At 51.3% G+C, this 14,558-nt stretch overlaps 2 protein-coding genes across 4 annotated transcripts in view; one reads left to right on the top strand and one right to left on the bottom strand.

Annotated features, from left to right (window-relative positions):
* LOC134414304 (alpha-2-macroglobulin-like) overlaps positions 1–7,110 on the top strand; it is a 37,010-nt gene extending 29,900 nt beyond the window's left edge. For all 3 annotated transcript variants that reach the window (XM_063148669.1, XM_063148666.1, XM_063148667.1), the window contains exons 28-36: positions 64–229; positions 1,225–1,448; positions 1,816–2,037; positions 2,393–2,520; positions 2,870–2,960; positions 3,530–3,604; positions 3,811–3,913; positions 4,493–4,534; positions 5,981–7,110. In XM_063148669.1, coding sequence (XP_063004739.1) covers positions 64–229; positions 1,225–1,448; positions 1,816–2,037; positions 2,393–2,520; positions 2,870–2,960; positions 3,530–3,604; positions 3,811–3,913; positions 4,493–4,534; positions 5,981–6,006 — 1,077 coding nt within the window. In that variant the 3' untranslated portion in view covers positions 6,007–7,110. The remainder of the gene's footprint in view (positions 1–63; positions 230–1,224; positions 1,449–1,815; positions 2,038–2,392; positions 2,521–2,869; positions 2,961–3,529; positions 3,605–3,810; positions 3,914–4,492; positions 4,535–5,980) is intronic.
* A 1,738-nt stretch (positions 7,111–8,848) lies between these two features.
* A2M (alpha-2-macroglobulin) overlaps positions 8,849–14,558 on the bottom strand; it is a 29,711-nt gene continuing 24,001 nt past the window's right edge. The window contains exons 29-36 of the mRNA XM_063148654.1: positions 13,712–13,935; positions 13,126–13,344; positions 12,643–12,770; positions 12,203–12,293; positions 10,901–10,969; positions 10,413–10,515; positions 9,792–9,833; positions 8,849–9,025 (exon numbers count right to left, since the gene is read on the bottom strand). Coding sequence (XP_063004724.1) covers positions 9,000–9,025; positions 9,792–9,833; positions 10,413–10,515; positions 10,901–10,969; positions 12,203–12,293; positions 12,643–12,770; positions 13,126–13,344; positions 13,712–13,935 — 902 coding nt within the window. The 3' untranslated portion in view covers positions 8,849–8,999. The remainder of the gene's footprint in view (positions 9,026–9,791; positions 9,834–10,412; positions 10,516–10,900; positions 10,970–12,202; positions 12,294–12,642; positions 12,771–13,125; positions 13,345–13,711; positions 13,936–14,558) is intronic.

The following is a 14,558-nucleotide window of genomic DNA, read 5'->3' as shown; positions in this document are numbered from 1 at the left end:
TCATATTGTTCCAAGATGAAGCTCAGTATGATCACCTCTGGTTCAGTCTCTCTCTCCTTCCAGCACTCAGTGGTGCGGAATGCTCTGTTCTGCCTGGAAACAGCAGCAAATCAGAAGGAAAACCATGTGTACACCAAGGCACTGCTGGCATACGCCTTTGCCCTGGCAGGGAACAGGGACCAGCGGAAGGCATTGCTTGACTCACTTGAAAAGGAAGCTGTGAGAAAGGGTGAGTGTTCCTGGTGGGACGTGGCTTTCACCAGCCTTACACCTTCCCTTGGTGTAAGATTGGCGTTTGCTGGTGGGGCAGTGGCTGCAGGCACTGGCCTCTGTGGGTGGGGAAAGGTGCAGGGAGAGCAAAGACTCGTGCAAAGGGATTGCTTTTCTGAGAGGTTCCTCTCAGGGCCCAGTCCTTCAGTGCTCGGAGGGAGCGCACCAGGAAGCACCAGGCACCATTCCCTTGGTGCTGAGCCCTTGGGGGGCTCTGCTCCCATCTCTCCTCAGCCCCCTCCTCTCGCCATGCCAGGCACAGCTTAGCAAAGGCTTAGCAATGCCCAGGGACATTCCTTCCTTCCTTCCTTCCTTCCTTCCTTCCTTCCTTCCTTCCTTCCTTCCTTCCTTCCTTCCTTCCTTCCTTCCTTCCTTCCTTCCTTCCTTCCTTCCTTCCTTCCTTCCTTCCTTCCTTCCTTCCTTCCTTCCTTCCTTCCTTCCTTCCTTCCTTCCTTCCTTCCTTCCTTCCTTCCTTCCTTCCTTCCTTCCTTCCTTCCAGGGCATGGTCTCAACACAGAACAAAGGTGACCTTGCAGAGCACAAGACATGTCAGTCAGAGGAGAGATGGGTGTGCTGAGAGACAAAATGAGCATACAGGGCATTTTGGAGGCTGCAGCACAAGTTCTGAGTCATCAGGGGAAATCTTGTAATCCTTCAGAATTATTCTGTTTAACTCAGGCTAGAAAGTGTGTTTAACCAAGCTGTGGGGACTGTAGCCCATAAATGTGAATGTAGAGTCTAGGACAAAGTGGTGTCTAGGCCTGAGGCTCAGCAGTCTCACACTCATTGTAAACCTGCAAAATGTGCAAACCTGACCCTTCCACATCACCCTGCATGACAGACGCATTGCGGAGGCTCCGTCCTCCCAGCTGGGTCAGGCAGCAGGTCAGGAAGTCCCTTGCAGTATTCACCAGTAACAGCTGCTTGCTGTCTCTCTCCCTGGCTCCTGTGAAGATGGCTCTGTTCACTGGCAGCGGCCTGGCAAGGAGCCCGAGGCTGATCTCCCGTTCCATCGCTACCGAGCTCCCTCTGCGGAAGTGGAGATGACGGCCTACGTGCTCCTGGCCCAGCTCACCTCACAGCCAGCCCCTGCCCAGGAGGAGCTGGTTTCTGCCTCCCTCATTGCAAAGTGGATCAGCAGCCAGCAGAATCCCAATGGAGGCTTCTCCTCCACCCAGGTGAGCTGCTTCCCTCCGGCCACCTCACATATCGAGGTGTCCCAGAAGATGGCACATGTCAGAGAGCCAGGTGGGAGCACAGGAAGTTTTGTCAGGAAGGTGGGAACTGTAGCCCTGCAATGGATCCTTGCAGTACCTCCCATGGCTGCCAGGTTCCTGAGAGGCTGCAGACAAATACGTCAGGTAGTGCCACTGGCAAGGGAAATCTGTTGAAGCTGCTCTTTCCTTCTGTTTTTTCTTCTTAACACTTTTGGAGAAAGTGAGGATGGAGGGGAGTGTGCCAGCTGGCAGAAAGGGCAGGCTGTAGGAGGACAGGCTACAGGAGGAGAGGCTCATTGCATCCCCTGCTGGGACTCGTCTCTTTCAGGACACAGTGGTGGCTCTCCAAGCCTTGTCCCTTTATGGAGCTGCCACCTATGCCAAGAGCGGGGCAGCTTCCAAAGTAGCAATCCTGCAATCTGGAGGGGACTTCCAGCAAGACTTCCAAGTGGATCCCAGCAACCGGCTGCTGCTGCAGCGCGTGCCCCTTCCCCAGGTGCCAGGGGAGTACAGCGTGGAGGTGTCTGGTGAAGGATGCGTCTACCTGCAGGTGAGGCTGATGGGCACAGCTGGCATCCTGGAGGGGAGCCCCTGGCCAGCCTGGAGAGGACACAATCATAGGATCATCCAGGCTGGCAAACACCCTGAGATCATCAAATCCTTCCATTGAGGGAAAGGAGAGTAAAGGACAGAGAGAGGGGAGAGGTGGAAGGCTGTGGGTAAAGGGCAGAGGATAGAAAGAGTAGAGGGATGTGGAAGAGAGAGTGGGACTGAAGGAGGGCAGTGTCTGCAGTGTGGGGGAGCTGTGAGAAGTGGGGAGGCTGGGGGTGAGAGGGTGCCCTCTCTCCCACGTGGAGCACACACACACTCCAGACACTCACGCAGAGCTGCTGGCTGTCCCCTAGACCAGCCTGAGGTACAACGTGCAGCCCACGCAGGAGGAGGCGCCCTTCCTGCTGCATGTGCACACAGTCCCAGAGGCCTGCGGGGACTCCAAGGCTCACAAGGTCTTTGACATTGCCATAAATGTCAGGTGAGTCTGCATTCCGGTCTGAGCTTTCCTCATGAGCCCTGGGAACTGGGGGAGGCGTGGTTGTGCCCAGGGTGAGGCAGTCTGAGAGTGCAGCACATTCCTGGGAAGGTGGGCAGGGGGCGGCTGTTCTGTGAGGGGAGGCTCTGGAGGAAGGACTTGTCCTGCTGTGTGGGCAGCCCAGGGCTGGGCTAGTGGGAGGCTGTGCAGATGACTAGGAGAACCTGGCACAGCTGGAGAGGAAGGTGCTGGACTGCCAGGTCTCAGTGGGCTGCCAAGTGTTATGGAAAAGCTGGAATCATGCCCAGCTCTGAGTTGATGTGCACTGGATCTTTGTTGCTTGGTTCCTCAGTTACACAGGGGAGCGCAATGTCTCCAACATGGTGATTGTTGATGTGAAGATGCTGTCAGGATTTGTCCCCTTGAAGTCCTCAGTGGGGAAGGTATGGTGCTGTGTGAAGCATTTCTTTGAGTATATCTTTTTTTAATATGGGCCATCCATTTCTTTATTTAAAGTAGCATTTAATTATTTTCCTGGAATCTTCACCACTCTTAGACCTGTCCATTTTTTCCTCCAGGTCCCCCACCTCTCAGCTCTGGAGTAGGGGTGCATGAGGGATGCCAGTAGCAGCATTCCCTTCCACTTCTCAAGTTCTTGTGGTAGCTTGCACTTATATGTGCTGTGTAGCCCCAGAACAAAAGATGGAAAGAGACCATCAGGTCTAATATTAGGGACTCAGGAGCCTTGGGAGATATATGACAGCCATGACAATGATGGTCCCTCATTACTTTCTTGTGTCAAGAAGGTGAAGGAGCCTGAGATGGTGGGAGCTGGGGGAAGTCTTAGTATGTGGCTTTATAGAAGAGTGTTTGACAAGTCCCCTGGGAAGTACACTTCCTGTGCTTTACTTCTCAGCCCTACATAGTGAGATTTTAGTGGTGGGGAGAAATTGAAGAAGATTGACTAACTTCCCTTCAGAACATCAACCTCCTCCACATCTCTTTTTCGCAGCTCTCAAACACACGGTTTCACCAGATCCAGCGAACTGAAGTGAACACAAACCACGTTTTGCTGTACATTGAGCAGGTGAGGACCAACCCAGTGCTGCCATGGGGCACACTCTGAGCTCTGCAGCACAATGGCAGTAGCACAAAATGCAGATAGAGAGCACTGCTAACATCCCCAGAACACAGGTGGCCAGGGAGAGTGTGGGAGCCTGGCCTCAGTGCAGAGGCACAGGGGAGCCCCTGCAGTGCAGAGCCCCCCTGAGCCTCTTCTGCTTCCCTTCCCAGCTGGGCAGGGAGAGCCTCAGCTTCTCCTTCACGGTGGAGCGGGACATCCCCGTGCGGGGCCTGAAGCCAGCCCAGGTGAAGGTCTATGACTACTACGAGACAGGTGAGTGCCAGCAGTGCCCGTGGCAGCGAGCCTGGGCAGGGCACACGTGGAGGGGCACGGGAGCTCTGGGGACCCGCACTGGAGCTCTGCCCCAGCCTGGCACTGCCACCCCAGCCCTGCCCTGAGCTCTGGCAGGGCAGAGGGACTGGGGCAGAGCCATCCATGCTGGGGGTGCCGTGTTCATTTCTGGCCCTGCAGGGTGGCCTTGCCTGTGCTTGCGGACAGACCTGCTGCTCCTTGGGCCTCTGCTGTCCTGGCTGCTGTGCCAGGGTGGCAGTGACAGAGCTCTTTGTGCCCACCTCAGCCCAGTGTGCTGGGAGGAGCTGTCTGAGCAGCCCTTGGCTGCACTGGCAAGGAGACCTGATGGAGCTGCCTGTGTGGGTGGCTCTGCCTTGCTGCCACTGCCCCAGACAGGGCTGGCGCTGGGGCTGCCCCCACTCCAACTGGCATCTCTGGGGGAAACTGGGGATGTGGGCACCAGCCTGCTCTGGGGGTCTGGGAAAAGCATTTCTCTGGCACCATCCCTCTGCCAGCAGTGCCAGGGGTCATGACAGCTCTCCCTTCTCTTCTGTTTTCCAGATGAGTTTGCCACACAGGAATACAGTGCTCCCTGTGCCACAGGTAGGGTACTACTTCCTTCACCGCTCTCTCCATCTTCTTCATTATATTTTTGGTCTTCCAGACAACACATTTCTCTTCCTGTTTGAATTTGGATGACATTGGCCCAACGAACAGGCACAGCTCTTGTGTGTAAAATAAAGAGCATGGGTGTTACAGACATGGCAAGTTTGCCTTTGGTTGCTGCTGTCTGGAGGAACAGCTGCCTCCTGCTAAGGTTCCTGCTGCCCCAGGGCCTCTCAGGACACTGCTGTGCCTCATAACCCTGGGCAGGCAGCCCTCAGTATTGACTTGGAGTCTGAGCTGTCAGGACAGAATACTGTCATCTTTGGGGGATTCTCTGCAATGCAAGGCCATGTGTGTTTGGCCTAGGAGCACAGGTAAGTTAGGAGCTTCTGTAATATGGTCTGACCAAGGTTAGTTCACCTGTCCTATATGGAGTCTTCCAATATGAAGAATGGCAGGTTTTATTTTCCGTCAATAGCCCAGATTCAGGTGTTTGGAATATGGAGGCTTCTGGAAAGCAGAGTTCCTGGGAAATGGTTTTTCACAGGACCTGACTGTGACACCTGAGAACAGAGAAAAAGTGATTTGGACTTGCAGAAGGCAAAAGCTTTGCCTTCTGCTGGTGGTAAATGGTGGCATTTATCTCCTTTAGCATTTCTAACTGGAAAAGTAGAAGAGCCTGAACTGTCACACTTCTATTCCATAGTGATTGTTAATCTAGGCCGTGTCCATAGGTACAGCTGATTTCTGCTGATTCTGGACCTACAGCCTCCCTTCATGGAAAAATGTGCATAAGTCCAAACATTGAGTGGACAGTAAAACATTTCCAAAGGGTGTTTTGGTGTGGTCTGGTTGTCAAGTGTGAGACTCATGGGGAGACCTTAGATTTTAGGCTACTTTTCCCCAGTTCTGATAAAAGGCAGAGATTTTATCTTCCTTGGAAAGGGGGATGGGAAATTGCCACTTAAGAGGCTTGTCCACTAGTTTAAGTGTACAGAGGTGGCCTGCACTGACTAGAAGGCAGATCTCAGTTGCCAAGCTTCCTTCACTGCCCTGTATAGTAGAGCAACAGAGTGCAGTGGTTTTCTTCTACTCTTTGCAGAGAAATAAACAGAGCACACCTCACTGGTACACCAGCCAGCTTTTCCTGTTTGCACTGTGCACATCTCCGTTGTGACAAATCCCACTCTGCTTATCTCTCCCAGCGGGTCAGGGAGAACTTCAGCCCTCTCTCAACCTCACACTGCCTTGAAGGTGACACAAGTAGTGAGTGCTGTGGATGACCCTCCACCCTGGTAAAACAGCAACTCTCTCCTGTGCTATTCTCCACACACAACCTGGCTTCCACATCCACATCTTGCTCCCTCTGTCTCTCAACCTTAGAAAGCAGATGGACATATCTCTCTGACTCCTGTTCCCTCCCATCTTCTTTCATCCTTGCAGAGGAAGCAGACCAGAGAAATGACTGAAGAACACTCCCAGATGCTGGAACCTGCCTGCCTCACCACCACCACAGCATGACATTAATAATGCCTGCATGGAATGGAAAGTTAACTTTACAAATAAATTAACTGTACTCACCAATGATTTTTGAACAATTTGTTCCCCGTTCTGATTTTTTCTGTTCATCTTTCAGTCACAGCTTTAATCTCCCTTGCTTCTTAGGTTAAAAAGAGTAACCCATCTAACAATGCCTGTGTGCAGGGAAATAAGGCAAACAAGTGAGCGGGGGGAAAAGAAGACAGAATTATCTAAGTGGGGGTCAGCCTTTCTAATGTATCTGTCTCTGTGTTATGTTCTCTGAACTTATCATCTGAGATGGAGTCTAATCAATGGAGAAGGATAAGTAGTTCTTGGGAACCACTTCTCTCCCCTGGCTTACAAACCACATCCTCCATTGAATTGGTCCCTGCAGAGGCCTGTCCATGTCTCCCACCATTAGGCAGCCTGGAAGATCAACTAATGTTACATGAAATTCAGCCTCTGCAACCTTCCCTGTAGACACCCCTCCTGGGATGGTTTCTCGTTTGTAGAAGAGTGGGAGGAGACAGAGTCTGCCCTCTTCAATGATTAGAGAGTGCCAGGGGGGCAGGGGGGATGTGTGTAAGCATCATGCCTTCAGCTGCTGCCTTACAATGCCTTGGTCTCCAGTTGAAGATTGAGCCTTCTAGTGGAAGTTTCCATTATCTCATGTGTGCTGCTTCTGGAAGATTCCCAAGAAGAAGCTAATGGCATTTGCCACTAACCTATTTGCCTATGTCTAGTTTAAATGGTACATTCATTTAAATCACATAGCTGCTTTGATGAAACTGTCTACAGGCCTCTTAGACACCCTCAGGAATGATCCCCCTTTCTTTACTTTGTCTCATGAAATTGTGGTTTTAACTTCTGAATGCAAAAAATCTTATATGCCTGTTTATTCTCATGAAATGCTAACTGTTAGGTATCATGGCATGTTGTGCATCCAAAGTATGCTCAGTTGGCTGTTTCATCCAATTTTTGGTTTAGTGTACCTGCACAAACAGTGTCATTGAGAACAAATAAAATTCTTCATCCATTTTGCTAGATATTAACATTATGTCACTTTCTATTCTGTTATGTTTGGGGTTTACACACTCAAGGCCTTTTGACACCTCATATTCAGAGGAGACTGTGGAATGAACTGGCTTCAGTGACAGCTGAGCAAGATTTATATACAGTTAAATTGCATTTTGTTTTGAATTAGAAGTAATATAGCCATCTATTTTTTCTACCATGAGGCAATTGCTTTTCCAGAGAAAGGAGGGTCTGTATTTGTGAAATAAGCTATATGAGGGACTCCTATAGGTGTATTTGCTTAAGCCCACATTGGCAGGGTGAAAGGCACCTCTGCATGTAGAAACATGTAAGTAAAACACATATGGTGCCATATGACCTCTTGAACTGAAGCTGACTGCCTCTGCATCCATGTGAGACATCCAGAAACCATTTGGAAAATGTACATGAAAAATGTTTAGCCCAAATTATGAGATGTGAAGCCAGGTCCTCCCCACTGAAATCTGCTGAAGCTCTATAAGCCTAGTTGTGAAGGAGAAAAAAAATAATATTAAAATTACTCAGACAACCCAGAGGAGATCTCCGGACCTCCACTGAGGATAAGATGATAAAGTTCTTATGAAAAATGCAAGTGGTTCTTGGTTGAATTTTTGCCTAACATTATCTTGAGTGCCATCATGTGTCACATACAGGAGAACCAGGTGATCAGACCCAGCTAGCAGAGGTTTAGGAAAGGCAGGTCCGGCTTGACCAGTCTGATCTCCTTCTATGACAAGGTGACCCACTAAATGGATAAGGGAAAGGTCATGAGTGTAGGTTACCTAGAATTCAGTAAAGCCTTTGACACAATTTTCCACAGTATTTTCCTGGAGAAATTGACTGCCTGTTGCTCAGACAGGTGCACTGTTTGCTGGGTAGAAAGCTGTCTGGATAGGCAGGCCCAGGGAGAGGTGGTGAATGGAGCTACAGAATCCAGCTGGTCACCAGTGGGCTCAGTGTTGGGGCCACTCCTGCTTTATTTTATCAATGACCTGAGGGCATCAAGGGCACCCTTTGAAGGAAACACCAAGCTGGGCAGGAGTGTGGATCTGCTGGAGGGCAGGAGGGCTCTGCAGAGGGATCAGGACAGGCTGGATCCATGGGTCAAGGCCAGTGGTATTAGGCCAAGTGTTAGGTCCTACACTTGGGTCACAACAACTCCATGCAACCCTACATGGTTTGGCAGAGGACTGGGCAATGCTTGGTTAATAGTAGAACTTGACCTTAAAGCCCTCTCCAACCTAAAAATTTCTATGAATGACACTCTGAAGGTCCCAGTCCCTCTCTGACTTCACTTTAGCTGTTTAGAAGCAAGCAGACCCTGAAAGAATGGGAAAGCCCACAGGTCTTCACTTCTATCTGGGCTGCTGTAAAAGATGAGATTGGACAGGTTCACAGCGTCCTGGCACCTCACAGCAGTGATTTCACAGCACACAGGCAATATGTGATCAGGGGTTCATGTCCAAGGATCACCTTGCAGAAAACACCCCCTGTAAAGGCAGAGTGACAAACTTCCAGTACATAATGGATGAGATACAATGTCCTCTCCCTTAAACAACTGGCAAGTATGGAGAAAAACCTCCCAGCTACTAAAAGCTGTCTGCCTTCTGGTATTCCTGAGGAGTTCTCAAACACCACCTTTCCATGGATGGCTCTGGATTGAAATCTCAGGCCATGACATGGATAGGAAGAGACACAAGCATAACAGTAACAGAAAACAAGGCCAGAGACATCTGATGAGAATCAAGAATTCATTTATTTACAGTGTTGCTTCGTTTTTGCTTTTGAGGTGTCCTCCTCTAACTTCTCAATATCCCATCCTTAACAAGACCTTCCAGGGGCAGAAACACATGAGCTGATACAGCAAGGCTCCGACAAGATGCATTCTTCAGGAATTTCCTTGTTCTGCCTCGACTGGAGGTGGGAAAAGAACAAAGTGAGGTAAATATTTTGGTGAGTGGTATCCAGAGCCCTGGATGTCTCTGTGTTCTGGTGGCTATGTGAGTCCAAGCCTGTTAAACTCTGAGAAACTGCTTCACCTAAAAATGCTCAGTTGCAGACAGATAACAGAATGGGGATGACTGGACACATTCAAAATATCTATGCTACAGAGAGGGGAAGCAGATTTGTCCTGGAGATACATGAGCTATCCAAGCACACATTCTCTCTCAGCAACTGTATTTCCCATGAGAAAGCAAAATCAGCCCGGGGAAGAGTTTGAAAGGTCCTCATTAAAGAGATGTGAATAACACCAACATTTCACCAATGTATTTGGAAGACAATTCCTCAGTACCTTTCAGTGTCTGCAGCATAGCAGATGTGGCCCTAAAAAGGGCAGAGACACAAACGGCTGAGTGTGATGTTTCATCCCAAGGGAGACCCAAATCTTATTTGCATAAAGTGACAATAACACAGAGGAAAAGACAATTGCCACTGTACAAACAAAGGCAGTAATATCCAGGTTGGAGGGAAGGAAAATGAAAGCTGTATCTCATCCTACAGAAGAAGTTGGGTGGCAGCGTTTCTTTTGGTCTCTGTACTGACATGGGGAGTGAGGCCCAATGAGGAAAATGCTGAGAGTAGACACAGGCCAAGAAAACACAAGATCTACAAAGACTCTAGGTCAAGACAACTTGCAACAGTCCCTGCTGGAACATCTCAGTTGTTTGAGTGCACCTACCTGCGGCGCAGGGAGCACTGTATTCCTGTGTGGCAAACTCATCTGGAAAACAGAAGAGAAGGGAGAGCTGTCATGACCCCTGGCACTGCTGGCAGAGGGATGGTGCCACAGAAATGCTTTTCCCAGACCCCCAGAGCAGGCTGGTGCCCACATCCCCAGTTTCCCCCAGAGATGCCAGTTGGAGTGGGGGCAGCCCCAGTGCCAGCCCTGTCTGGGGCAGTGGCAGCAAGGCAGAGCCACCCACACAGGCAGCTCCATCAGGTCTCCTTGCCAGTGCAGCCAAGGGCTGCTCAGACAGCTCCTCCCAGCACACTGGGCTGAGGTGGGCACAAAGAGCTCTGTCACTGCCACCCTGGCACAGCAGCCAGGACAGCAGAGGCCCAAGGAGCAGCAGGTCTGCCTGCAAGCACAGGCAAGGCCACCCTGCAGGGCCAGAAATGAACGTGGCACCCCCAGCATGGATGGCTCTGCCCCAGTCCCTCTGCCCTGCCAGAGCTCAGGGCAGGGCTGGGGTGGCAGTGCCAGGCGGGGGCAGAGCTCCAGTGCGGGTCCCCAGAGCTCCCGTGCCCCTCCACGTGTGCCCTGCCCAGGCTCGCTGCCACGGGCACTGCTGGCACTCACCTGTCTCGTAGTAGTCATAGACCTTCACCTGGGCTGGCTTCAGGCCCCGCACGGGGATGTCCCGCTCCACCGTGAAGGAGAAGCTGAGGCTCTCCCTGCCCAGCTGGGAAGGGAAGCAGAAGAGGCTCAGGGGGGCTCTGCACTGCAGGGGCTCCCCTGTGCCTCTGCACTGAGGCCAGGCTCCCACACTCTCCCTGGCCACCCGTGTTCAGGGGGACACAGCGCTGTAGGGTGGGCTGAGGGGCAGGGCACACCCTGGGACCAGTCCCCACCCTCGGGGAGGCTCTGCTGCTGCACAGGGTGGACAGAATGCTGACTGTGGGATGGGAGAGAAGTAGCATTAAGTCTAAAAACTTGAACTTTGTAGTCAGAAAAAGACAGTAAATTATTCAGTCCCATTCTTAGCAGAGGCATGGTAGTTTTGAGTTCAGATTTTTTGCTCTACACAGCCAAATTTCCCAATGCCTGTGTTTCTGCCCCATCCTCACCTTTTCCAGGTATAGTAGAACATGGTTGGTATTCAGCTCTGTGCGCTCAATAACAGGGTGGGCTTCCAGCTGAAGAAAGAAGACCAAGATATTACTGCATTGAAGGAGGTCTCCCTGTGCCCCTTGCACAGCCCTGTGGGTGGGATGTAGTCTGGATGAAATACTGCAGCACTCAGGGAACTAAGCCAGCCAGCAGCACAGAACTGTCTCCTGGGTGGGCCACACAAGTATCATGGTCTCCAGCTCTCCCTTCACCAGGCTGGCTGGAGAAGCACAACCTGGCTCCAGAAAAGCCTCAGCACTGGACCAAACACAGTGATGGAACGATTAAATGAAAATACATTCCATCTGGCTTGCTAGTTGTGCACTGCCTTTATTTTCCAGTTCATGTACCTAATGAGCATCTCAAACAGTTACCCGACTCCTAAAGAGTCACAATGTTATAAGATGGTTTTAGATCAGCCAAGGGAAAAAGGAAACAGCACTATTTTTGAATAGACAATGTTTATGGGGAGCTGTTAGGACACAGTGAAAATAAAAGTGCCCATCATCAGTCTAAAGAAAAAATTACTTATTCTATTTTTTCTTAGACTGATCATGTCATCTCCCCTTGTGCTGGCCTTAAGCCATGCATGAAAAGAGACTACTGTGCATGCCAAATGTGCAAATGACAGTGACAAAATCAAGCTGAAGCTTTGTCGTTTGCTACAGACATTTGAAAGGTCCCTCAAATATAAGAAAGTGGATGTTTTCCCTTTGTATTTAGCATTGGTGATGCTGCACATTGAATTCTACACTCAGTTTTGGACCCCTCACTCCAGACCTTGGAGCAACTCCAAAGAAAGACAATGATCCTGGAAAAGGGACTGGAACGTAAGTCTTATGAGGAGCAGCAGAGGGAAATGAGATTGTTTAGTCTGAAGAAAAAGAGGCTTGAGGGAACCTTATTGCTCTCTACCACTCCCTGGAAGGAGGTTGCAGTGAGGCAAGGAACAGACTCTCCTCCCAGACAAATAGTAATAGAACAAGAGGAAATGTCCCCAAGTTGTGACAGGGGAGATTCATGTTGAATATAAGGACAAATAGCCTCACTGAAAGAGAGATTAGGCATTGGAAGAGGCTTTCTGGGAAAGTGGTGAAGTCACTGTTCCTGGAAAAGTTAAAAACAAGAGTAGATGGGGCACTTTGTGATATGATAATAAGCGGGTCTGGTTCTATTTCGTGGAAGGTTGCACATGGAGACTTTTTCAACCATAATGACTCTATGATTCAATGTTGCTCACATGACAAACAAGATCCTACCTTCCTCACTGAGGACTTCAAGGGGACAAATCCTGACAGCATCTTCACATCAACAATCACCATGTTGGAGACATTGCGCTCCCCTGTGTAACTGAGGAACCAAGCAACAAAGATCCAGTGCACATCAACTCAGAGCTGGGCATGATTCCAGCTTTTCCATAACACTTGGCAGCCCACTGAGACCTGGCAGTCCAGCACCTTCCTCTCCAGCTGTGCCAGGTTCTCCTAGTCATCTGCACAGCCTCCCACTAGCCCAGCCCTGGGCTGCCCACACAGCAGGACAAGTCCTTCCTCCAGAGCCTCCCCTCACAGAACAGCCGCCCCCTGCCCACCTTCCCAGGAATGTGCTGCACTCTCAGACTGCCTCACCCTGGGCACAACCACGCCTCCCCCAGTTCCCAGGGCTCATGAGGAAAGCTCAGACCGGAATGCAGACTCACCTGACATTTATGGCAATGTCAAAGACCTTGTGAGCCTTGGAGTCCCCGCAGGCCTCTGGGACTGTGTGCACATGCAGCAGGAAGGGCGCCTCCTCCTGCGTGGGCTGCACGTTGTACCTCAGGCTGGTCTAGGGGACAGCCAGCAGCTCTGCGTGAGTGTCTGGAGTGTGTGTGTGCTCCACGTGGGAGAGAGGGCACCCTCTCACCCCCAGCCTCCCCACTTCTCACAGCTCCCCCACACTGCAGACACTGCCCTCCTTCAGTCCCACTCTCTCTTCCACATCCCTCTACTCTTTCTATCCTCTGCCCTTTACCCACAGCCTTCCACCTCTCCCCTCTCTCTGTCCTTTACTCTCCTTTCCCTCAATGGAAGGATTTGATGATCTCAGGGTGTTTGCCAGCCTGGATGATCCTATGATTGTGTCCTCTCCAGGCTGGCCAGGGGCTCCCCTCCAGGATGCCAGCTGTGCCCATCAGCCTCACCTGCAGGTAGACGCATCCTTCACCAGACACCTCCACGCTGTACTCCCCTGGCACCTGGGGAAGGGGCACGCGCTGCAGCAGCAGCCGGTTGCTGGGATCCACTTGGAAGTCTTGCTGGAAGTCCCCTCCAGATTGCAGGGCTACTTTGGAAGCTGCCCCGCTCTTGGCATAGGTGGCAGCTCCATAAAGGGACAAGGCTTGGAGAGCCACCACTGTGTCCTGAAAGAGACGAGTCCCAGCAGGGGATGCAATGAGCCTCTCCTCCTGTAGCCTGTCCTCCTACAGCCTGCCCTTTCTGCCAGCTGGCACACTCCCCTCCATCCTCACTTTCTCCAAAAGTGTTAAGAAGAAAAAACAGAAGGAAAGAGCAGCTTCAACTGATTTCCCTTGCCAGGGGCACTACCTGACATATTTGTCTGCAGCCTCTCAGGAACCTGGCAGCCATGGGAGGTACTGCAAGGATCCATTGCAGGGCTACAGTTCCCACCTTCCTGACAAAACTTCCTGTGCTCCCACCTGGCTCTCTGACATGTGCCATCTTCTGGGACACCTCGATGTGTGAGGTGGCCGGAGGGAAGCAGCTCACCTGGGTGGAGGAGAAGCCTCCATTGGGATTCTGCTGGCTGCTGATCCACTTTGCAATGAGGGAGGCAGAAACCAGCTCCTCCTGGGCAGGGGCTGGCTGTGAGGTGAGCTGGGCCAGGAGCACGTAGGCCGTCATCTCCACTTCCGCAGAGGGAGCTCGGTAGTGATGGAACGGGAGATCAGCCTCGGGCTCCTTGCCAGGCCGCTGCCAGTGAACAGAGCCATCTTCACAGGAGCCAGGGAGAGAGACAGCAAGCAGCTGTTACTGGTGAATACTGCAAGGGACTTCCTGACCTGCTGCCTGACCCAGCTGGGAGGACGGAGCCTCCGCGATGCGTCTGTCATGCAGGGTGATGTGGAAGGGTCAGGTTTGCACATTTTGCAGGTTTACAATGAGTGTGAGACTGCTGCGCCTCAGGCCTAGACACCACTTTGTCCTAGACTCCACATTCATGTTGACATTTATGGACTTGGGCACTGCAGGGAACCAGAGACCTCAGGAGGATGCCACTCCTTCCCTCTGTGAGTAAAAATGCCAGGATCTGGCAGTGACAAACTCTGTGAGGCCAAATGGCCCAAAGAATGTGATCAGGGCTTACCCCACTTACCCAGTCACCTGCAGGTGGAGAAGGCAACAGGTGTGTGGGACACTCCCTTCACAGTTCCAATCCCCACAGCTTAATTAAACACACTGTCTAGCCTCAGTTAAACAGAATAATTCTGAAGGATTACACGACTTCCCCTGATGACTCAGAACTTGTGCTGCAGCCTCCAAAATGACCTGTATGCTCATTTTGTCTCTCAGCACACCCATCTCTCCTCTGACTGACATGTCTTGTGCTCTGCAA

The sequence above is a fragment of the Melospiza melodia genome, chromosome 2, assembly GCF_035770615.1.
Source record: "Melospiza melodia melodia isolate bMelMel2 chromosome 2, bMelMel2.pri, whole genome shotgun sequence".
NCBI classification, from domain to species: Eukaryota; Metazoa; Chordata; class Aves; order Passeriformes; family Passerellidae; genus Melospiza; species Melospiza melodia.
Note: the sequence above shows the minus strand (reverse complement) of the source record. Positions and strands in the feature narration are given on the sequence as shown.